The 25586-nt window shown below is 29.1% G+C and overlaps 1 protein-coding gene across 10 annotated transcripts in view; it reads left to right on the forward strand.

Annotated features, from left to right (window-relative positions):
• LOC127173793 (calcium-activated potassium channel subunit alpha-1-like) overlaps positions 1–25586 on the forward strand; it is a 110855-nt gene that overhangs the window by 72477 nt on the left and 12792 nt on the right. For 2 of the 10 annotated variants that reach the window (XM_051123753.1, XM_051123756.1), the window contains exons 10-27: positions 1816–1926; positions 2037–2142; positions 3608–3690; positions 3814–3883; positions 4048–4203; positions 4288–4397; positions 5078–5146; positions 7178–7264; positions 7391–7467; positions 9314–9487; positions 10099–10131; positions 12039–12368; positions 14183–14279; positions 19886–20009; positions 21290–21514; positions 21591–21783; positions 23044–23157; positions 24270–24353. In XM_051123753.1, coding sequence (XP_050979710.1) covers positions 1816–1926; positions 2037–2142; positions 3608–3690; positions 3814–3883; positions 4048–4203; positions 4288–4397; positions 5078–5146; positions 7178–7264; positions 7391–7467; positions 9314–9487; positions 10099–10131; positions 12039–12368; positions 14183–14279; positions 19886–20009; positions 21290–21514; positions 21591–21783; positions 23044–23157; positions 24270–24353 — 2243 coding nt within the window. The remainder of the gene's footprint in view (positions 1–1815; positions 1927–2036; positions 2143–3607; positions 3691–3813; positions 3884–4047; positions 4204–4287; positions 4398–5077; positions 5147–7177; positions 7265–7390; positions 7468–9313; positions 9488–10098; positions 10132–12038; positions 12369–14182; positions 14280–19885; positions 20010–21289; positions 21515–21590; positions 21784–23043; positions 23158–24269; positions 24354–25586) is intronic. The other 8 variants (XM_051123755.1, XM_051123762.1, XM_051123754.1 and 5 more) reach the window with 7 other exon arrangements.

Below are 25586 nucleotides of genomic sequence, written 5' to 3' on the forward strand. Positions count from 1 at the left end.
CTAGCATGATTAGCATGCTACTAGCATGTTTCTAGCATGATTAGCAAGTTCCAAACCTGTTTCTAACATGATTAGCAAGTTCCTAACATATTGCTAACAGGTTTCTGTTAGCATGTTTTAGCACAATTAGCAAGTAGATGGCATTTTGTTAGCATGATTAACAAGTTCTTAGCCTTTTGCTAGCTGATTAGCAGGTCGCTAGCATGTTTCTAGCATGTTTCTAATATGATTAGCAAGTTCCTAACATGTTTCTAGCATGTTTCTAGCATGATTAGCAAGTTCATAGCATGTTTCTAACATGATTAGCAAGTTGCTAGCATGATTACCATGTTGTTAGCATGATTAGCATGTTACTAACATGTTTCTATCATGGTTAGCAAGTTCCAAACATGTTTTTAACATGATTAGCAAGTTCCTAGCATGTTGCTAGCAGGTTTCTACCATGATTAGCATGTTGCTAGCATGTTTCTAACATGATTAGCAAGTTGTTAGCCTATTTCTAGCATGTTTTTTAGTATGTTTAACAAGTTGTTAGCATGTTTTAGCACAATTAGCAAGTAGTTGGCATGTTGCTAGCATGATTAACAAGTTGTTAGCCTTTTGCTAGCTGATTAGCAGGTCGCTAGCATGTTTCTAGCATGATTAGCAAATTGCTATCATGTTTCTGGCATAATTACCAAGTTGTTAACATGCTTTTAGCATGATTAGATAATAACAAATCAGTATATTATTCTGATTTCTGAAGGATCATGTGACACTTAAGACTGAAGTAACAGCTGATGAAAATTCAGTTTTGCATCACAGGAATAAATTATAATTTAAAGTATATTAAAATATAAACCATTATTTTATATTGTAAAAACATTTTGTGGTTGTATTATTATTTTATTTATTTATTTATTTTTATTTATTTATTTTATCAAATAAATGCAGTCCTGATGAGCATGAGAGACTTCTTTAAAAAACATTACATCCCAAATTTTTGAGCGGCAGTGTATATTCACATAGAAAACAGCTATTAAAAATATTTTAATAATATTTTTGATCAAATAAATGCAACCTTGTTGAGCAGAAAAGACTCAAAAACAATTATATTCACACACATGTACATTCTGTTTTGATTTTGTCAAACTTTTTCAAACTCATTTTAAATAAAACTAACAAGCCATTTCATGAGGTGTCACAAATACGCATGTTTTTCACAAATTTCAACTGTATGTCATTGCAATTGTTTGTGTGTCAACCAAACGAAACACTGTGCAAATTATATTTGAAATAAATGCTTTAGTTTATAATGAATAATCAGCAGTTATTTTGATGGATCATCCGTTTCAGAATATCAGCGAAGCTTCTTATTGTTGTTTATTAAATTGCTCAGATGCTTTTGGCTTTAAAGTCCCCATGAAATCAATATGGGTGTTTTGTGGTTTTAATCTATTAGCTTTGTGCTCATCTAGCAGATATAAGCATTAAAATTGTCTTTTTCTTAGGAGATGATCTTTATGGATTCAGATTCTATTAGCGCATTAAATGTTCATTAAAGTCTGAGTAGTGATTTTCTGGGGTCTTTAGCTCATTACAGTGTCAGTGCATCGCTGTTATGCTTTAAACTCATGTGTTGTTTTTAATGTAAACCCAAGACAAGGTTTGTTGTTGTTACAGTATAAAACATAACTATTAAATCCAGAGAAAACCCACCCAGATGCCGTTTAAACTAGTACATGCTCAGGGTTCATTGCATATGATTTTGTACCATTTTAAAGCTAAATGTTGGGTGTTTTTTTCTCATGAATACTCACCCGTTGCGTTTCTCAGGCATATAGTCGTCTGCGGTCACATCACGCTGGAGAGCGTCTCCAACTTCCTTAAAGACTTCCTACACAAGGACAGGGATGATGTCAATGTAGAAATAGTTTTTCTCCATAAGTAAGTATGATTTTTGAAATTGAATGAGTTTGAAGAATGATCATGCTGCTCTGGTTAGTGAGTGAACGTCTTGGTCTCACAGTGGCGTTGTGCGTTTTGTGTGTTTTCAGTATTTCCCCTAATCTTGAGCTGGAAGCCTTATTTAAGAGACACTTCACACAGGTGGAGTTTTACCAGGGGTCCGTTCTCAACCCTCACGATCTCGCTCGAGTCAAGGTACGGCTTTGATCTGCGGTTTACAGGCTTCTCATAATCAAAGAAAACCTGGAAAAATCACAGGAATTTAAAGTTGTGTTCTAGAGCTACATTGTTAAAAAAAAAAAAAATCAGTTGATGGCTAAAATTTTAATTACATTGAATTGCTGCCTAAAAATGTTATTAAATCTGCAGAAGTCTTTATAACTTAAAAAATAAATAAATAAATATTTATTTATTTTTTAGAAATTAAAATCTAGAATCTACTATTTTTCTAGTTAAGCTATGTTCTAAACTATTTAATCAGATATTGTTCTTGTGTAATGCAGGGTTATTGTAGTAAAATAAAACCATAAAATTATTTTTGTATTAAAAAAAAAACATTAATATAAAATGTAAAAAAATAATTAAAAAGCATTCAAAAAACATTTTTTTAAATTTAAAAAATAAATAAATAAATATTTCAGCTAGTTGCCAAATACATTGTTTTATAAATTGCCAAACTGAGTTGTTCTCATTTTTGTTTAGTTTACTTGAAGCACTAAAACAACTAAAACGAAATTAACTAAAGTGAATAAATAAAAATTTAATAAAAAAATAGACATTAAAAAAAAGCTTTATCTAAAATTAAAGTAAAAACAAATTTAAATATTTAAAAATAAACTCTAGATCAAATATGAACAAAATAGTAATATTATATTAATGATACAAAAACAACACTGTTAAACATACATATAAACATATAAAAAAATACATTAATACAAATGACAAAAACACCAAAAAAATACTGAAGTTTTAGCTAAAATTGAAGTAAATGCTAGAAATATGAAATAAAATCTAATTTAAAATATTAACAAAAGCTATAATAGTGTAAAAAGAATCCTAAAATAATAGTAATAATAGCTAATTTATCAGTGAATCTTTATTTTATTTTATTTTATTTTATTTTTACAACTTAACAACTAAACTAAACAAAATAAACTAAAGTGAATAAATAGAAAAAAAAAACATTAAAAAAAGCTTTAAAAAGACCCAAAAAGCAGAAATTACTATTAAGTAAAAATAAAATTTAAAAATAAAATCTAAATCAAATATTAACAAAACAGTAATAGCATATTAATGATACAAAAATAACATTGTTAAACATATACAAAAAACATTAATACAAATGACAAAAACACCAAAAAATACTGAAACTAAAAAAATAAATAAACTCTAATTTAAGATATTAACATAAGCTATAATAGTGTAAAAAGAATCCTAAAATAATAATAATAGCTCATTTATAAGTGAATCTTTTTTTATTTTATTTATTTTTTTTATTATTATTATTTTTTGATCATTTGAGCTGATTCAATAATTGGTCTGAATGATTTTTTAGAAATTTGACTGAATGGTGTTAAAAATAAACAACTGAGCTCTTGGAAAAGGGAATTTTTGAAAAATTCTATTTGTTTTTTTAATCTCTATAAAATCATTTTTCTAGATTGAGTCGGCCGATGCCTGTCTGATCTTAGCCAATAAATACTGCGCAGATCCTGACGCCGAAGATGCATCTAATATCATGAGGTGAGACAGTACGCCAACTTTATTCAAACCTCCCAAAGAAAAAACTCAAATTAAATAACAATTATTGCATTACTCATTTGATAGATTTCAGAAGATATAAAGTATGATGTGATTTTCTTTTAGGGTGATATCCATTAAAAACTACCATCCAAAGATCCGAATCATTACACAGATGCTGCAGTACCACAATAAGGTGAGAGTTTCCATATTGCAATGTATTACGTATTATCAATGAACGTTCTGGATGAACTAAGGAGGGAGTTTTGAGTTGTGCATTTTCAAGTGTGTCACACTGTACATTAAAATCTTCTTTCATAACAAGTAATGCATGTGTTTCTGTTCTCTGTGCTTCTCCAGGCTCATCTGCTGAACATCCCGAGCTGGAACTGGAAGGAGGGCGATGACGCCATCTGCCTCGCCGAGCTGAAGTTGGGCTTCATCGCCCAGAGCTGCCTGGCTCAGGGTCTGTCCACCATGCTGGCCAACCTCTTCTCCATGAGGTCCTACATCAAGGTCAGTCCAGTCCACATGCTGGAGCAAAACGCGTAACTGAATATTGAACTCTGAGCATGAAACTCACAACTTTCTTCTGTTTAGATTGAAGAAGACACATGGCAGAAGTATTATTTAGAGGGAGTAGCCAATGAAATGTACACGGAGTATCTGTCCAGTGCCTTCGTGGGTTTGTCCTTCCCCACCGTTTGCGAGTAAGTATGACGGGTGCGGTTATCCTGACCATTTTACACATGTTAGTATGAAAGTAAAATCATTAAAATTGTGAAATAACACAAATTGAAGTATGATAGTGATGCAAACTCATATATTTAAGTGATTTCGAAGACGCCATACTTTGAAAAATATTCTTTTGTAAAGAAATTCAAACATTTTTGTCTACAAAAATGCATATAAACACAAGCCCGAAGGGTCAAAAGATTTACGTTTATCCAGATATTTATATGGAAGCCCCTTTCCGCCACTGAATAAACCATAAAAAAGATAATTGTGACTTTTTATCTCACAATACACATTTTTTCTCGCAATTTCAAGTTTATATCTCGCAGATCTGACTCTTTTCTCAGCGGCTAAACGTGGCTAAATGCGACTGAAGTAAACAGGCTCGTCACTCCACAGAGAGCAGAGGGCGGCGGGGCGAGCAGAGCTCATTTGCATTTAAAGGAACAATCCATCAGAATGGGATGACCTTTACATTTTTTATTCAGTGGCGGAAACGGGCTTTCATTCATTTCTGGATAATTTGGCTGTAAAGTTGCTGGTGTAAAGAGATATAAAGGAGATAAATAAGGAAACATGTATCAAGCAAATCTAATATTGTAAATATTGCTTGTCTGTTATGTGTAATTTATTTATTTTTTGTTTTTTTCTGTAGACTCTGTTATGTGAAGCTGAAACTCCTGCTGATTGCAATTGAGTATAAATCAGACCAGAGAGAAAGCAGGTCAGTCTGATCTTGATTAAAAACATTAGTAATCCTGAAAAATCCAGTATCCTGACATTAGTATATATTCTTTGCATTAACATACTCTTGACTCAAATGCAGTGTTTTTTTTTTTTTATTTAAGTTTTTGTTAATATTTAAAATTTTATTTTATGATTTTTTTACTTTAAATTTTAGTAAAAATTGTTGTGATTAGGTAGTGCATTTTTGTCATTTATATAATTTTTTTTATTTTTATTTTATTTCGAAATTTATTTTTTTTATTTTTGATATTTTAGTACTTTAAGTTAAACAAAACAAAATATAGTATGTAATAAAAATATGACCGACAGGTTTTATTTTAAAATGTAATTTTGTTTTATTTTATTTTGTTATTTTATTTTATTTTATTTTATTTTATTTTATTTTATTTTATTTTATTTTATTTTATTTTATTTTATTTTATTTTATTTTTTTTATTTCCTGCCTGTTGTGCTTTAATATCTTTGACATTGAAAAAATGATAAATTCTTCCACTGACAAATAGTTCAACTGTAATTTTGTCTTTATATTATATTATATTTTATTATATTATTATACACTCAAAAAAGTCAGTAAATTTTTCTACTTATTTTTTATTTTATTTTATTTTTACTTTTACATTAATTTAAATGTTTCTTTTAATTATAGTTAACAATAATAACTCAGCCAGCTGAAATAAAATAAGTTAAAGTTTTTAAATATTTCTTTTATTTTAGTAAATATTAATTTTATTTCAAGAAAGAAAATATTTTTATGCTTTTAGTTAGAGCGTTAATTAAAGATAACAGCCCTGCTGAAATGATTAGCGTGTTGTTTAGCGTGCTCTTTATCCTGCATTAGTGGTTTGTCTCACTTTGCTGCTGTTTGTGTGTGTTTGTTTCACACAGGGGTGGAAAATGGTATGAAATTATAAGGTTTCATTTGGTGTGGTCACGTCATGCCAAATTCTCTTGAAAATTTACTTGCCATATTTCCCTGAAACGTTCCTGAATGTTTTAGGGTTTGTTTGCGCTCGCTTAAAAGTCGAGACAGTACTGTAAATGGCTTTTAGTCGAGGCAGTGCTCCATATGTGTAGATTTTCAAGGGATACTGTCGTTCAATTTCTGTACTTCTGGTCGAGCTGTGTGTGTAAAATGTAATGTTGCACTGAAAGCACTATATGGACATGTTTAATGCTTTTACTGTCAACAGATCTTTTATTTTTTACTTATGAAATTAAACATGCTGAATGTTTTAGGAATAGTTCACACAAAAATGAAACGCCTGTCATGTTTCAAACCTGAATGACTTTCTTCAATGAAACACATGTTAGGCGCAATGTTCTTTTCCATACAATGACAGTGAAAGGAGACGGACACTATCAAGCTCCACAAATGACAAATTAACCACTAAAGTCAGTAATTAGTTTCTTTCTCAAAGCTGTTGTATTAGCAAAGCATTCTAAGTAGAACATCTCCTTTAATGTTCTATAGAAGAAAATAAGTCATGTGTCTTTAATGACATGAGAGTGGAAATGATGACAGATACAGTTTGCCATTTTTGGGTGAACTATTCCATGCTTGCATGTCTGTTAACCAAGTAAACTAATACTACTGTATGTGTTTGCATGCAAATGTCATCCTGAAATAGCTTATTTTAGTTTAGACATAACCTTATAAGAAATAACCTTCAACAGATACAAAGAGTAGTTTTACTAAATTAAATTTTTAAAAATTCATTTTAAATGAATGCATGCCGTCTTTAACATTAAAATGCGACGTGATGCTTCTATTTTGTATTCTGGGTGATTATTTATTGTCTTTTTTGGGTCCGTTTTTCTTCTTTAGATTTTTGCATAATGTTTTCATCTGTATTTGAATGTTTGATGGTTTATACAGATTTTTGGTTCATTTTTAAATGTGTTTTCACGTCGTGGCATGAGCCGTCTCCATAAGCAGAGAAATTATGATTTGGAGGGCAGTATTTCCAAACACATTCTGTGGTTTGTGAGGGTTGTTTGTGTTTCGCAGCACGCTGATTAACCCGGGCAATCATGTGAAGATGCAGGAGGGAACGCTGGGCTTCTTTATCGCCAGTGATGCCAAAGAGGTGAAGAGGTGAGGAGATCATAAAGTTTGTGTTGTGGTGTCCTCTACATATACAGCTAGAGATTCACATCATGTCAGCCTATATGTTGTGTGGATGGATTGATTAAGAACATCTTTTTTTTTTTCCCCCATTAGGGCACTTTTCTACTGTAAAGCGTGTCATGATGACATAACAGACCCGAAACGGATCAAGAAGTGTGGATGCAAACGGAGTAAGTTACCATGAGAACAATATTAATAATTGACTTAAAATTTACTTTTGTATATTTACATAATTATATTTATAGATAGATTTTATTAAGTGTATTTCATAACACTTTCATTTTACCTAATAAACAATATATCCTTTTTGTTATTATAACATTGATTAAAATATTTAATCAGATAGACTGTTGTGTACGACAGCGTTTTAGTGCCACGTAAAAAAATCCAAGATTAAACGAGATTTAAGTCATAATATTTCAAGAATAAAGTCGAAATTGTGAGAATAAAGTCAACATATTACGAGATTAAAGTTGAAATATTTCGAAAATAAAGTAGAAATTATGAGAATATAGTCAAAATATTTCAAAAATAAAGTCAAAAATATTATGAGAATAAAGTCTAAATACTACAAGGATAAAATCGAAATATTTCGAAAATAAAGTAGAAATTACGAGAATATAGTCTAAATATTTTGAGAATAAAGTAGAAATATTTCGAAAATAAAGTCTTAAATATATTACGAGAATAAAGTCAAAATATTATGAGAATAAAGTCTAAATATTTAGAAAACAAAGTCGAAAATGTTACGAGAATACAGTCAAACTATTATGAGAATAAAGTCTAAATATTTCGAAAATAAAGTTGAAATTACGAGAATAAAGTCTAAAAATTTCAAGAATAAAGTCTAAATACTAAATACTAAAGTCGAAATATTTTGAGAATAAAGTCGAAGTTATGAGAACAAAGTTAAAATAATTCTAAAATAAAGTCGAAGTTATGAGAATAAAGTCAAAATATTACAAGAATTAAGTCGACTTTAATTTTTACTTTATTCTCGAAATATTACGACTTTAATCTCGTAATCTTAGTTTTTTTTAACATGGCACAAAAACGCCGTCATAGTTGTGAGATCAGGAGTCATCAGCTGGATTTGTTGTGAGGTTTTTTCATTGTAATTTACCACAATTTTCCCCACAGCTGGCAAATAATGATATGGATATAAAATAGATATGTGCGAATTTATCAATATCAATGCACCGCGTGGCCACATTATTGACCTCTTTGGATTTTCCTCCACCTGATACGTTTAAAATACATCAAAAACATTTTCTTAGTAATGACACATTTTACATTTTCCCCTTTTCTCGCTGCCCTGGATCTGTGATCATTTCCCCCCACCCTCTGATAGTGTTGTATTGTGAGTAATGACTGCCTTCATCTGTAAATGCAGATTTTTTTTTTACCGTAGCCTGCTGCATGTGTGAATGTAACACTACATCCTCCATCAACCCACCGTCCTCCATCGCATCATCAGCAGGAGACAGCTTGACTTTTCACTGTTCTAACAGGCACCTAACAGCACTTGGGCTTTTCTGAGAATTTTTCTGTTTTGAGTTTAGATTTCGCCCCATATGTTTTTTATTTTATTTTAATTTTTTAAAGGTAAAATGATGTGTTTTGCATAATTTGAGGTAAAAACACTCTTGTGTTTTATATACCACAGCAGGACATGTTACAGTGAGCTCCTGATATCTTTTCTCATTCACCTCCATGCATTTCCATGCTTTACTTGCGTCTCCAAAATTCGGTATTTGCAAGAATATAAAAAATAATTAAAACATCACTGGAATCATTTGAACTGCTATATTACAGTTGAAAAATACAACAGATTTTACTATATAACAAAATCATACATATCTTGATAACAAACGTGTTTTTCCAAAGGTGTTCCCCAGGGCTCTGTATTAGGCCCGCTGTAGTTTCCGGATGTCCAGCTTCTGTTAGTGAAATATTGCTCCCATCCATTAACATGCTTCTCCTCCTCCTCTCCCCTCATCCGTCCCATGACCCCAGCCAAGAAGTCCACCTTCAAGAGAATGCGTCTGGCATGTTGTGTAGCTTGCGGTGGGGCAGAACGTGGCTGCTCGTGCATGTCAGACAGTGTGGCTAGTAACATGGAGGTTCTGCACCGTGGCTTCCCCTTCACTCCCGTGTCTCTGTATGATAACACGACCACTGTACGCTCCTGTAAGTGAACGCCTCCCCTGTGGCGCCCGTGTAGTCATCTGTGCCCGCTACCTGTGTATCTGGTGCAGTGCCATGTAGTGGTGGCATCTGGTGTGGTGAAGACGGTATCTGTCTGGTAGACTTGGTCTCCTGCATGCTGTTTGTGTGAATTGTAATGATGCAGTTTAGTAGTTTAGTTTTGTGATTCATTGATTCATTGTTTTATTTCGCTTTGGGCTATGTATGTGGTCTTTATCTGATCATGTTTTTTAATTTAGATGTTTAAAGTGGTGATTGGCATTACTAACACTTACGGGACAATGGCTATACTGTATAGGGGAATTATACAGTATATGCTGTAAATTTGTATTTGAGGTTAAGAGTGCAGATATGTAAAAGCTTATATGGTGTCCCAGCCTGGCCAAGCTGGTTAGATTGGTCTGGTTTGGTGGTTTTAGGGGCACTTTGGGTCAGATGGTCAGGCTAGGAGACTAGTTAAGTTTTTGTGCTCACGGGTGGTTGAAGATAATCAATTTATTTCCACTTTCTTTTCATCTCCGTTCTCACTGGTTCATCACTTCATTGCTCCATGTGTCTCACTTTAACCTCATTTTGTCTTTGCATTTTCTCAGCTAAAAGTAACTATAACGGATACATCAAATCAAGTAAGTCTTTTCTCCATTTTTACTCATTTGTTTCTTAACCGTCTATTGTTTCTTTGGTATTTCCTTCATTCGTTCTTCTCTTCATGTCCTGCTCATCCGAACTTCAGTGATTGCAAACGTTTAATGTGATTTGGTCTTATGTATGTGTGCAAATTAAGGTGTAGAAGAATTATATACAGCAGCCTCAAAAAATATTTGGACATCTAAGACATATGTAATTGCATTAGATCAAAGCAAGTGTCATTCAAAATACTGAGAAGTAACTTTGTTTGCTTGTTGCTCATTAAAGTGGCTGTATAAAGTCAGTTCACACAGGTTGTAAGTGTCCAAATACTTTTTTTGCAGGCTGTCACTTTGTCTGAATATATCATGAAGCGCTGCTTGCACCTGCTCTCGTTCAACACTAGATGGCGCTGCTGCACTGCTGTTCTGATAATGTGGAGCTGTAAATTTAGAAACTGTTTACATTTCACTGTATTGGCTTGTATTTGTTTTTATTGTTTTCTATGCATTTGTGATTTTTTTTTTTTTTTTTTTTTTTTTGCTTTGCATTGCATTCTCATTTCAGAATATGTTGCTGTCAGCTATTTTTGTTTAGGAATATTATCCTTATAATCTTATACTATCACTACAGTCTGACAGATATCACTGAAATAAAGATACTGTGACATTGCACCTGTGAAGAATCAATAATAAATAAATATGTAATTAAATATTTAAAAGTTATATATATATAATGTTAAGGACAGTACAAATATCCAATGAAATGCATGTTAAATAAAATATTATAAAATATGAAAAAAAAAAAATAATTTTATAAATAATTAAATAAATATATATTTTTGAAAATCAAATTATTAAATATTTGTACAATTATATATATAATTTCTATTATTAAAAAAAATATTAAGCATCACATTTAATAACATTAATAACAGGTTTCAAAACAATGTAACAACACTTTAAACTGTATTACATTAAACTGTATTACTGTATTACAATCTTAAATAAAATAAATTAATCTGGAATATTTTTCCCAGATTTAAAAAAGATATGAAATTAAATATAAGTGTTAAATAAAATATTATAAAATATAATATATATATATATATATATATAAAAGTTATAAAATATTTGTAAAAATTCTATATGTATATGTATATAGTTTCTATAAAAAAATATTATGCATCACATTTAATAATATTAATAACAGGTTTCAAAACAATTTAACAACACTTTAAACTGTATTACAGCACCCTTATATTAAAATTGTTGGTCAAGATGGCAATTTTATTAAAAAGTTTCCATAAAACATTATTATATTTATGTTATTAAACAAAATATATCTAATATAAACAATATTGTATCAGTCATATGTTAAGGACAGTAAAAATATCCAATGAAATGCATGTTAAATAAAATATTGTAAAATATTAAAAATATAAATATATGTATTTTTGAAAATAAAATGATAAAATGTTTGTAAGAATTATATACAAGTTCTGTTTTTAAAAATGATTATGCATCACATTTAATAACATTGATAATAAGTTTCAAAACAATTTCAATGTTAAATAGTTATTAAATACAATATTACAAATATAAAAACATTATTATGCATTACATTTAATAACATAATTGTTACAAAACAATTTAACAGCACTTTAAACTGTATTACAGCACCTTAATATTACAGTTTTTGGATAAGATGGCAATTTTATTAAAATAGTTTCCATAAAAAAACATTATATATATGTTATTAAACATATTTCCTAAAATAAACAATGTTGTATCAGTCATATGTTAAGGAGGACAGTAAAAATATCCCATTAAATGCATGTTATTTTCATTTCCAGATTTAGCTGATTTTCTTCTTCAACTGATTATGAATGTTTCTTGTCTGACAGTAAACAATGAGCTCAGTGCAACATTCCAGCCTCAGAATCCCAAACCCGCTCTAATGCGAGCTCAGTGCGCAGTGAGAGCACCTCCTGCCGTCCCGGGCGTCCGTGTGTCGGTGCCTTTAGTCAATAACCGTAAAGGCAGTCTGCTGTCTCCGGCCGCCTTGTACCTGCACAGACTCAGTCTGGCCAGCTCTAGAGAGCTGTATCAGAGCGGCAGCGCTGGCACAGGAGCGTCTGATGCCACCCGCCTGCATCGGGCCTGTAGTCTGCCTGTTAAATACAGATATCATTCCAGCCACGGCTCCACCTCCACCATCGGCCCGCACGCGCTCTGTAAGACTCGGCCTGGCGTTGTTGGAAATGCATGCGGACTAACGGAGTTCAGAAATACTAAATAAACTATCCTGAACCGAAATATGAAAAAAATGAAGGTGGTAAAGAATAGGGTCTTACATGCTTTTGAAGAGAGAAAAAAGTTTTTAGAAAAGAAAAAAAGCTTTTTGAAGACAGAAAAGTTTTCTTGAATAGAGATTTTTTTCAAGACAGAAAATTGTTTTTTGAAGAGAGAAAAACGTTTTTTTTTTTTTTTTTTTTTTTTTTTTAAAGAGAAAAAAGTTCTTTAAGAAGTTTTTTTTTTTTAAAAAGTTCAAGAGAAAAAAAATGAAAAGAGAATAAATATTTGAGACAAAAATTAGGAGGGGAAAAAAAGGTATGAAGAGAGAAAAAAGATTTTAGAAAAGATAGAAAGGGTTTTTAAAGAGAAAAAAGTTTTTTGAAGACAAGAAAAGCCTTTTTTTTGAAAGAGAGAAAATAGTTTTTGAAGAAAAAAATGACAGAAAAGGGGGTATTTGGAATGAAAAAAATAATAATAGTGAAAGAGAACATCTTAAAGAGTCAGGAAGGATCTAAGATATTTTTTCCACCTTGATTTTTGTATTTTTTGATGAACTTGATTGTTCATATTGCAGTTCAGGACTTCTGTAATCCTGTGTTAATTAAAAATACTAAATCAGTTTTTATAGTTAGTTTAGTACACTACATATATATACTAATGCAGGATTTACTTTGAAAGAGTTTTCACTTAGAAATTGCAAATGTCACAAATACTTAAAAAGAAAAGGCAAGTAATGCATTGAATTAGACATGAAATTTTGAAGTAGAAAGACTAGCATATAGTTTTTTGCTTTGTTTATATTTTATTTTTTGTTTATTTAATTTTTTTTTACAAGCTGGTTAAGTTAATAGTAAATAGTATAAGCCACCCAAATAAAAATATGTCGAACTGAAGTATGGTAAAAAATAATAATAATAAAATTAATAAATATTTAATAAAATTATTAATAGTTGAAAATGCATTATAAAATTTATGTTTAAAAACTATGTTTACAAATCTAATCATTTTAAAATTTTTGGTTTAAAAAATGCAAAAAAATGCAAAAAAACAACAACATGTTTTTAAGAAAAAGGAATCTGCAAATATTCTAATACATTTTAACTTTGGTTACAATTATTTGTGAAACAATATAATGCATTATAATATACAGTATGCATTATGCATAAAGACTTCAAGTAAGCACTATAGTCAGAATGGGAACAATTGTGACCCTGAACCACAAAACCAGTCTTAAGTTGCACAGGTATATTTGTAGCAATAGCCAAAAATACATTGTATGGGTCAAAAATGTTCTTTTATGACAAAAATCATTAGGATATTAAGTAAAGGTTATGTTCCTTGAAGATATTTTGTATTTTTCCTACCATAAATATTAATATGCATTGTTAAGAACTTCATTTGCACAATTTTAAAGGTGATTTTCTCAATATTTAGATTTTTTTACACCCTCAGATTCCAGATTTTAAATAGTTGTATCTCTGAAAATAGTGTCCTGTTATAACAAGCCATACATCAATGGAAAGCTTATTTCAGATGTATAAATCTCAGTTTGAAAAAATGGACCCTTATGACTGTTTTTTGTGGTCCAAGGTCGCAAATAGTCAGATTTTACCCAGAATTCCCACTCTTTGTCTGTCCCTGTGCTTCATCCCTTCTGTGTGACTGTTTGTTTTGGAGTGTTTTAATAGTTTGTGACTGTTGTTTGGTAATGTGTGTAGTTTGGTTGCGTCTCAAACTGTGTGTGGTGTTTCAGTAGTGGAGGAGGAGCAGCAGTCCACACTGTCGCCCAAGAAAAAACAGCGCAACGGAGGGATGAGAACGTCGCCCACGTGCTCGCCCAAAATCATCAGGTAAAAACACAACCACAAATGTCTTTCTGCAAAACTCAATTTTATGAGCAATAGTGAGTTTTGCATGAGAAAAGGCCTTTACCTTTAGTGTCTCTATCCTTCCTCACTAAACCGGTCACACGGGCCACGGCTCCAGCCAATCAGAGGCCGCGGTCGGTCTGTGTCGCCTCAGGCTGTGGTTTTCTCAGTGCCGCCCGACGCGCCGCCGCTTTTAACTCCCGCTACCTGCCTTTTATCCTGTCCTCCAGAATTACACATCCATTTATTGATTTTGACTGATGAAAGAGCTGCTAGTGAATTAATAAAAGCCATTAATATGCAATGATGGAATGAGAATAATATCTTCTGAATACTTTATCAGGACAGCAGGCAGGAATCATTTATATTATATGGATGGCAATTAATAACAAGTTGGATTTAGACGTAAAATAAATGTAGATTTATTTCTATATATAGATATATTTATTTAATATATATTAAGATTTTGTATATATGTAAGAGTATATATTCTGATGTAATATTAACTTATACAAATATATGTAATATAATATAATTTATTATGTGATATTTTACTATTATGTCACATAATGAATTACATATAATATATGTACAATATAATTATGTGAATATAAATAAAAGTGATAATAAGTAAAAGTGATCATTATAATATTGTATTATGTTATATATATTATATATATGTAATATTTAAATATGAATATATTTAATTATATTTAATTTATTATGTGATATTTTACTCTCTCTCTATATATAATAGTAAACGTGATTATTATAATATTATTATACTATAAATATTATAGCATAATATTAATAATTGTTATAATAAAATAAATAATTATATATTATATTTATACTACTGTAAATATATCAATATTTAAATAAATAAATAAGTATGTATATATATATATATATATATATATATATATATATTTTTTTTAATTTAATCATTTATATTGCTATAAATATATAAATAATAATATATTTGATTATATTTAATTAATGTATATATTATGTGATAATTTACACTATATATAAAATAGTACAGGTCATTATTATAATATTATTTATATTATAAATATTATTATATTATAATATTTATAATTATTATAATAAAAATTATAATTACACTGAATTTATATATATATATATAGATAGATAGATAGATATAGATATATAGATATATTAGATATAAAAATATATATATATATGAAATATACATTTAATTATATTTATTTTTAATTATATATATATATATATATATATATATATTTTTTTTAAAATATTAATATATTTAATTCTATTTAATTTATTTTATTATGTGATATTTTACTCACTTTCTCTCTCTCTAATAGTAAAGCAATTATTATAATATTATTATTATTATATTATAAATATTGTTATATTATAATATTTATAATTATTATAGAATATTATATATTATAGAATTATCGTATATTCTATATTATTGTATATTGTTATATATGTGTGTGTACTTTATTTATATAAATAGACACACTAGATCTATATTTATAAATGATATAAAATCAGCATTATAAAAATGTATGATAATCATAGATATAGATATATAGATATATTAGATATAAATATAAATATATATATATATGAAATATACATTTAATTATATTTATTTTTAATTATATATATATATTTATATATTTTTTTTTTTAAATATTAATATATTTAATTCTATTTAATTTATTTTATTATGTGATATTTTACTCACTTTCTCTCTCTCTAATAGTAAAGCGATTATTATAATATTATTATTATTATATTATAAATATTGTTATATTATTTATAATTATTATAGAATATTATATATTATAGAATTATCGTATATTCTATATTATTGTATATTGTTATATATGTGTGTGTACTTTATTTATATAAATAGACACACTAGATCTATATTTATAAATTATATAAAATCAGCATTATAAAAATGTATGATAATCATTACTTTTGCTATATAGTAATAATTCATAATAATTTATATTATGTGTGCTATTCATTCAGATTTTTGTATTTGAATGCTTGTGAATAATATTATCATATAAATGAAACATATCGCAAATGGATTCACTGGTTAATTGTGTGTCCCGACAGTTTTTTTTTTTTTTTTTTTTTTTTGCACAGCAAAATAAAGCACATAAAAGCTGCTTTGACTGCAAATATGAAATATGATCTGATGTTATATGCCTGTTAGTAGAGTAAATGGTGTTGCATGACTGCACCAAACTACTTCAAATAATGATTACAGTGAAGTCTGTCTACAAAACGTTATTTACACTGAATATGTGCAGTAGTTTCTGTATTTGAGCGTGAGTCTGCTGCTCTGAGATGTGTATGTGTTTGTGTTGTCACTGTATGCTCCTGTTTCAGGATGAGTGTGTTTAGGTTTGTTGTTCTGTTGTAGCCTGAGGCTCCTTCGCTCGTCCAGCGGCGGATGACAGCGGTGTAGCGTATCGGCTGTGGTTAGTTCAGGCCCCAGTGAATTAGTAATGAAGCAGATTGAATCGGCTCTTTAGAAAGGATGTTAGTGTCAGCGTCTGAGAGCGAACAGAGATCTCTCCGGGTTTTCATAGCCTGAAGAACAACAGGCTTTGCTCTCAGTCCAGGGTTTTGTGCAGCCTATATTATACACAATATAATAACATGAATTTATATCAAATTCAAAAATATATCAATTACAGATCTAAATATTGCTCTACTTCATTTGGGTCTTGATAAATGTAGCTTTATGTTTAAAAAAAATCCTGGATGTTTATGCAGTTACAGGACCCGAATGAAACACACTCAGTCTGTTCCTGAGCGCTATGAGCCGATCGGTCCGATATTGATTTTGTGCTGCGAGATGGTATGAATGTGTTGAGCGCTGACAGATCAAGCCCTTGAGAGGATCGGGTAGAGGATCGGGTAGAGCGCGTCGGGCTGCGCTGAAACACTAACCCGAGTTTGAGTTTGAGAGATTGAGTCCTCGTGAATGTGCTGTGAGTGAAGAGCCGATCGAGTCACGTCTGATAACACTCAACACAGACAGCACGTCACATTCATCCGGAGCAGCTCAGACCCAATGTCACCAAAACACATCCTGCTCACATTTCACTCGCAAATCGGAAAAATTGGAAGTTTTTGTTTGTTTTTTTAAGAAAACTGACATTAACTTGACATTGTGACTTTGTTATTCTTTATTAATATGTTTGATCTACAATTGTAAAATTATTTTAGTGATAACTTCATGTTTAAACATTTTTACATGAAATTTTTTTTTTAAAAGCAATAAACAATTACTGTGTTAACCAACTGGAATTGTTTTCAGTATATCCTGATAAAATCAGCAAATTATATTTATGCTACATAACTATAATACTATACATTTAGTCCTAATATGTAATAGGGAAAGTAATGCAAATGAGTATTTGGTAGTTAATTTGTCATAAGAAAAAAAAAAAAACTAAAATGAGTGTTTATTTATTTATTTATTTTTTTACTGATTTTAGTATTTAATACCATATTTAATATTTATGTATTTATAATTTAACTAAAAGTATCTAATATAATATTATGCAGATGAGTATATGTGGAGGTAAATTGTAATTAAATAATTTAATAATGCAACAACAAAACAAACAGAAAACTAAAAGACATAGTCTTAATATGTAATTGGAAAAGTAATGCAAATGAGTATTTGGGAGTTAATTTGTTAATTTGAGTATTTATTTATTTATTTATTATTATTTATTAATTTATTTTAATGATTTTAGTATTTAATATAATAATTAATATATATTTAAAATATATTGATTTATTGTTTTTTTTTTTTTTTTTTTTTACTGATTTAAGTATTTAATATAATATTATAATGCAGGGGGTAAATTGTCATGAAAATAATTTAATAATGCATAAAAAAAAAAAAAAACCCAAAACAAAACAAAACAAAACGAAACAAAACAACAACAAAGAAACAAAAAACCAAAAACTCGAAGATAGTCCTAATATGTAATTGGAAGAGTAATGCACATGAGTATTTGGGAGTTAATTTTTCATGAAAAAAACCCTTATATTTATTAATTTATTTATGTATTTATTTTTTTTTATTGATTTTAGTATTTAATATAATATTTTATAAATAAAATATTAATATATTTATATAAATAATATATAATAATATAATATAATATTATTATAATATTTATTCATATTTATTTATTTTGATTCATTTTTTTGTATTTAATATTATATTATATAAATGTTATATATATATATATGTGTGTGTATAAATTAGTTTTTTTTATTATTGTTTAATATAATATTACAATGCAGATGAGCGTATTTGGGGGGTATAATATAATATTGTATTATCATAATATTATATATATTATTATATTATTATATTTATTTATTTATTTATTATTTTTTTTTTTTAGTATTTAATATTATATTTTATTATATAAATATTAAATGTATATATATAATTTTGTTACTATAATATTACAGTGCAGATTAACATATTTGTGGGGGTAAATTGTCATCATAATTTAATATATAAATATAAAATATATAATATAAAATAATTTAATAATGCAAAAACAAACAAACAAACAAAAAAGTAAAAGGTAGTCCTAATATGTAATGTAAAAAGTAATGCGAAGTTAATTTGTCATGAAAAAAATATAATAATAAAATAAACGTGTGTGTGTATATATATATATATATATATATATATATATATATACACACACACACATATATATATATATATATATATATAAATTGTAGAAAATGTTACCTAAAAATATAATTTAATATATAATAAAGTCTCATTCAGATAACACATAATACATATTCATTTCTGTAAATTCATTGTAATGTGCGTAATGGTAATTGGAAAAGTAAACTGGGGGGTAAACTGTCATGAAAATAATTTAGGAAAGCAAAAAAGAAATTTACTAATTTTAGTATTTAATATAATATTTTAGTACCTAATATTTTATATTGTATGTGTGTATGTGAACATTAATAATTTAGTAATTATTGCTGCAAATAAATTTCTGCATGCAAATGATATTTTTAAAAATTTTTTTTTATTTTAGAGTGTAACGTGGTCATGTTCTTGTGATGAACCCATTGTGATGTAATGCGGTACGGTAGCGTGTTCCGGCGTTTGCTATGACAGCAGGCGTCTGTGCTGAGCGTGTGGTTTTGCTGTCACGCCACGCATTAAATTTGATGGACGGAGAGCCGGAGGAAGTGAGGAGAGCGTCTGCAGCTCGGCTCAACCTCTAATGGCCTAATGATTGAAAATAAAGTCATAACAGCAGCTGCGGCTGACGGATGGAAACGCTGTCTGACAGGATGCTGAAACCTTCACCCCTCTAATGGGCCAATCAAACGTCCCCGAGACCCTGAGCTCCTGCTCTCAATCGCGTCCTGTAACGGCAGCCCTGCCAATTCATTCCCTCCAAATGTCTGCTTTATAAAGTCATTGATCTGCTTGTTGTTGGAAGTGCAACATGAATTTGGCCGGCTCAAGTTTTTCCGTGTTTTTTATGGTTTGTTGATTTCAGGCACGACCCGCTGTTGGTCCCAGGACACGATCAAATGGAAACAATGGATGAGAACATAAAGAAATATGATTCGACAGGAATGTTTCACTGGTGTCCATCAAAAGACATAGAGAAGGTCATTCTGGTAAGAGACATTCAGTGCGTTACACAACACCACCGCAGGAAAATATGAGACAGTATCATATTTACATATACTGTAGTATTACAGTATTTATTATAATGTTCAATTAGTTTTTTTATTTAGGTTTTTTACTTTCATTTTAATTTTGGTAATTTGTATGTTTTGTAACTTATTTTTTAGTTTTGTTTTTCTTTATTATTTTTATTTCAGTTTAACGTTACTTATCTTTTATTTTATTAATTTTAGTAATTCAGCAACAAAAACAAAATAAATAAAATTAAAAAATATAACAAAAAAATGAAAAAAAAAGTAACAAAGTAACTTTTTTTAAGTTATTGTTTTTATTTCAGTTTTACGTGAATTATCTTTAGTTTTAGTCATTTTAGTAATTCAGCTTAAACCAAATAAAAAATATATAAATGAAATGAATGTAACAAAAAAAATAAACAAAAATGAACACTTTTTTTTTTAGTTAAATTGTTTTTATTTTTTAGTTATTATTTTTATTTCATTTTTACATTATTTATCTGTAGTTTTAGTCATTTTAGTAATTCAACTTAAAATAAACAAAAAACTAAGTAAATGAAATTAAAAAATGTAACAAATAAAGAGAATTTTTTTTTTAACTTTTTACCTTTTTTTTAGTTCATTTTTTTTAGTTGTTATTATTTAATACTAGTTTTATATAATATTATGTATTAGTAATTTTACTCATTTTAATGTAACAAAAAAAATAAAAAAAATAAACAAAAAAAAACAAAGTATATCTAAAAATTAGTTTCAGTAATTTTGTGTTTTTGTCAATTTTTTTAAAATATAAATAAATTTTTTATTATTATTTAATTTTTAGTTTAGTTATTTAAATTTTTAAACTCAAAAAAAAAAAAAAAATACTGTAAATATTGTCTTGCCAACTAAATAAAACATTTAAAGTATAGTTTAGTATTTTTGTTGTGTTTTTTTTTCAATTATTTTACTTTTTAAATTAATAAAAAATATGGTTAGTTAAATTATAAAAGTATAGAATTCTTCAATTTATATGAATTAAATAAAATGTTAAATTCTAAATATATTTCTAGAAATAATAAAATTGAAAAATATACTGAAAGTTCTCCGTTGACATTTAAATAAATAAATTAATTTAAATGTCAATTTAATTTAAAGTTAATTTAAATGTTTAGTAATTGTTACTCATTTTAGTTGTAGTAAACAATTATAACAGTGTCAGACTAGTATTTGTGAGTAGTCTGCCATTGATTTATTGGTCTGTTTTTCTCTGTCAGACTCGCAGCGAGGCGGCGATGACGGTTTTAAGTGGTCACGTAGTGGTTTGTATATTCGGCGATGTAAAGTCGGCCCTGATCGGTCTGCGTAATCTGGTGATGCCTCTGAGAGCCAGTAACTTCCACTATCACGAGCTGAAGCCCATCGTGTTCGTGGGCTCTCTGGAGTATCTGAAGAGAGAATGGGAGACGCTACACAACTTCCCCAAAGTCTCCATCTTACCCGTGAGTGGACGTCAGTCTCTCTGTTTAACCCATGATGGTTTCAGCATCACGTTTCTGACATATATCTCCGGTTTAGGGGACTCCGCTGAGTCGGGCCGATCTGAGAGCCGTCAACATCAACCTGTGCGACATGTGCGTCATCCTGTCGGCCAATCAGAACAACATCGACGACGCGTCTCTGCAGGATAAGGAGTGTATTCTGGCGTCTCTCAACATCAAGTCCATGCAGTTTGATGACAGTATTGGACTCCTGCAGGCCAACTCACAAGGTAGTCAACACCGTCCCGTCCCCAACTCAGATTTTTGATTTCATTAACATTTTTTCTGTAAATAGAAATACATAAATGAAGAAGAAAGAATATTAAAAACAGTATCATGGATGAGTGTTTACAGAGTAATGCGCTATTTTGTAGAGGGGGTCAAAATGACAATTTCAGCTGAGATTTAGAGCCAAATTACAGGGGGTAAAAATGACTTTAGAAATATGGCAGCATCTTTATGTCATTTTTACACATAGATTGGTAGCTCTATTAGTAAAATCAGTTGACTTTATCAATCTTTGTTGGATTATATGCCAACGGGGATCATTTAAAAATGGGGAAAATGCACTTTTGGTGTGTTTTTTCCTCAAGTTTGCATACCTGTAACTCAAGAGTTATTAAAAAGATCTTAACATCCTTTTTAATTTTAGTTCTAAACAAACTTTTCTGTTAATATTATAATTTTTAAGGCCCTACATGGTTCATTTCCAGAGATATCGTGATTTAAATGTGGCTCCCAGAGTAAATTGGCACTCAGTGTGGCACTCAGACATGGATGTTCTATGCAGCTGTTTTGATAGAAGGAAAGAAGATACATTTATAAATTCAAAATTATTTGTAGTTCAGACATTCCACTTTAAATACAATAAGTATCAGCTTTATGCAAAGTGAGCAACGTTTGGTTTCTGACCACTGAAATGTGTACAATTTACTCTTGGAGCCATATTTGGATTTCAGTATCTCTGGAACGGAACCACATTGCAGCTTAAAAATTAAGGTAGTAGAAGAAAAGTTTCTTAAGACCCAAAATATAAAAGGACATTAAGGTATCTTTAATATTTCTTGAGTTAGAGGCATGCAAACTTTGGAGAAAAAGCATGAAAAGTGCTTTTTTCCCATTTTTGAATGGTCACCGTTAGCATATAATCCAACAAAGATTGCTGAAGTCAACAGTTTTTAGCAATAAACCTACTAATCTCTGTGTAAAAATAACATAACGACACTGCCATTCTTCTACAGTCATTTTTACCCACCTATAATTTGGCTTCGAGACGCAAGTGAAGTCATTTTGATGCCCCTCTACAAAATACTGCATTACTCAGTCAAAATAACACCATGGCATTTAATATTTCAGCTTTCATCACTATTTACATTCGTCTTCCTTTAGGAAAAATAATACCGAAATCCAAAAATTGAGCTGGGGAAGTTTCTGAAATTTGGTTGAATTAACTTGACCCTATGTTTATGTGTTTTTGTGTTCTGCTCCAGGTTTCACTCCTCCTGGAATGGATCGCTCATCCCCGGAGAACAGTCCCGTACACGGATTGGTGCGGCAGGCGTCCATAACCACCGGAGCAAACATTCCCATCATCACAGAGCTCGGTGAGACTCATATTACACTCACATTCAGGCACAAATGAATGCTTTTATTCATCAAGGATGCATTAAATTGATCAAAAGTGACAGTAAAGACATTTAAAATGTTACAAAAAATTTCTATTTCAAATAAATGCTCTTCTTTTGAACTTTCAAACAGCAAATCACATATTAGAATGATTTCTGAAGGATCATGTGACACTGACGACTGGAGTAATGATGCTGAAAATTCATCTTTGATCACAGAAATAAATTACATTTGAACAGATATTCACATAGAAAAAGCTATTTTAAATTGTAAAAATATTTTACAATTTTTATTGTATTTTTGATCAAATAAATGCAGCCTTTGTGAGCAGAAGAGATAAAAAAAATTGCCAACACTTTACAATAAGGCCCAATTAATTAACACTACTTAAAGAAATACATTTTTTACAATATACGTTAATCTTTGTTAAATTAATCTTGTTTGTTATTTTGGGTTATTTTTTTTTTTTTTTTATTTTCTATTTTCATTTAATTTTTAGGTAAGGTTTTTGTAATTTTTTGTGTGTTTTTAGAATTTGTATTTGTTTTTTTTAAATATGTCTGTATAGTTTTTTTTTGTTTAATTTTATTAAACTAATTAAATGTTATTTAACTTAATTTAAATATTAAATATAAATATATTTAAATATAAATAATAATGAAAATGAGAAATATTGCCTTCACAAATAGCTGAAATATAATAAGTCTTATTTTATTTCATTTTATTTTATTTTATTTTAGAGTTAACCATAATAACCCTGACATTGGGTAATAAAAATACCCCTGTTCATTGTTAGTTCATGTTAGGCCATTTAAATAATATTAATAAATACATTTGATTTTAATAATTATTAGTAGTAAATGTTGAGCTATTAACTATAACTAATGCTGTCAACTAACAAATGGAACATTATTGTAAAAAATCCTACTTACCCAAAACATTTGAGTTGATAACAGTTGCTGAAAATAATAATTGTGAAGCTAGTGTCTGGGTTTATGGTTGCAAAGTGCAAAACAACGAAACAGTTGCTGTGGTGACTGGTGGTTTTGGTAACTAGCTGCCATGATAACTGGTTGTTTTATGCTGCTAGCTAAAACAGACAAGTTGCTGCCCCTGGTTTCTCTGAGCCAGGACAAGAGCAGCGGGACCAACATCCCAATGATAACTGAGCTGGGTAAGAGCGGCTGACGGCGCGACTGTGTTGCTGTGGCTCTGTGGATGTTTCAGCTCTTCTTCTCTTCTTCTCTGGTGTTTTTCACTGTTGGCATGAGCGTTTGTGTAGCATGCATGACCTGAATCTCGTGTGCTTCTGTGTGGCGAGAATCACCTGTCAAATCAATCGAATCTGTCGTCTGTTCAGAAATGATCTGTCACTCCGTTCCATGTTTCTGAGTGTCTCAGACAGGAAACACAAAGGCTCAGGGCCTGAAATGAACTTCCTGCCACTTCTGCCAATCAATCACAGCATTTCTGGCCATAAATGATTTTTACTGACAGTATAATGTTGCATTATGTTGCATTATTTTTATTTATTCATGTTTTAAATTAGTTTTTATTTTTATACTTTCATTTTAATTTTAGTAATTTTGTTGTTTGTTTTGACAGCATTTTCTAGCTATAAATGACTTTTTTTGACCATTAAACTGCATTTTTGCAGATTCTTATTTATTTATATTTTCATTTATGTAATTTTATTGTTTGTTTTGGGGATTTATTGATGTTTTGAAATAGTGTTATTTTTATATTTCAGTTTTAACTTTTAGTAAATTTGATGTTTGTTTTTGTCAATTTTATTGCTTTATATATATTGCTTCTTACCATTTGACTTCAAATAATTTTTTATTTAATTTACCAGTTTTATTTTATTTATTTGCCAAAGTTTATATATTTTCAGCTTATTTACTTGCCAAAGTAAACATTGTTTTAGCAAAAAAAATTGGTGGTAAAATATTTATTGACTTATTTATAGCAATGTAAATGTGCAACACATTCTATAAATTATATAAAACATGTTCTATAAAATTGTTATATTTATACATTTAATGTAAAATTTAGAAAAAGTAATAAGAATGAGTACATGAGTTCATAATTTAAGAAAAATGTCCACCTTTACGCAAAATATATATTTAAATATATATATATTTTTTATTTTTTTTATTTTTATTTTGGGGTAACTCATTAACAGTGTTGTTTTGTGATACTATTTTAGTTTATATTAAGATTTTGAATTTATATAATTATTTCTAGTTATAATTTTTTATATTTTTAATTTTTGTTAAATTGAATGTAATTTGTGCCTTTTTATTTTAATTAGATTTTTTTAATGTCTGTAGTTTTTATTAATTTTTATTTGTTATTTTTGTGCATTATTGTATTTTAAATAAAATGTATGTCATTGTTTAATTAA

This window comes from Labeo rohita, chromosome 12, assembly GCF_022985175.1.
Source record: "Labeo rohita strain BAU-BD-2019 chromosome 12, IGBB_LRoh.1.0, whole genome shotgun sequence".
Taxonomy (NCBI): Eukaryota; Metazoa; Chordata; class Actinopteri; order Cypriniformes; family Cyprinidae; genus Labeo; species Labeo rohita.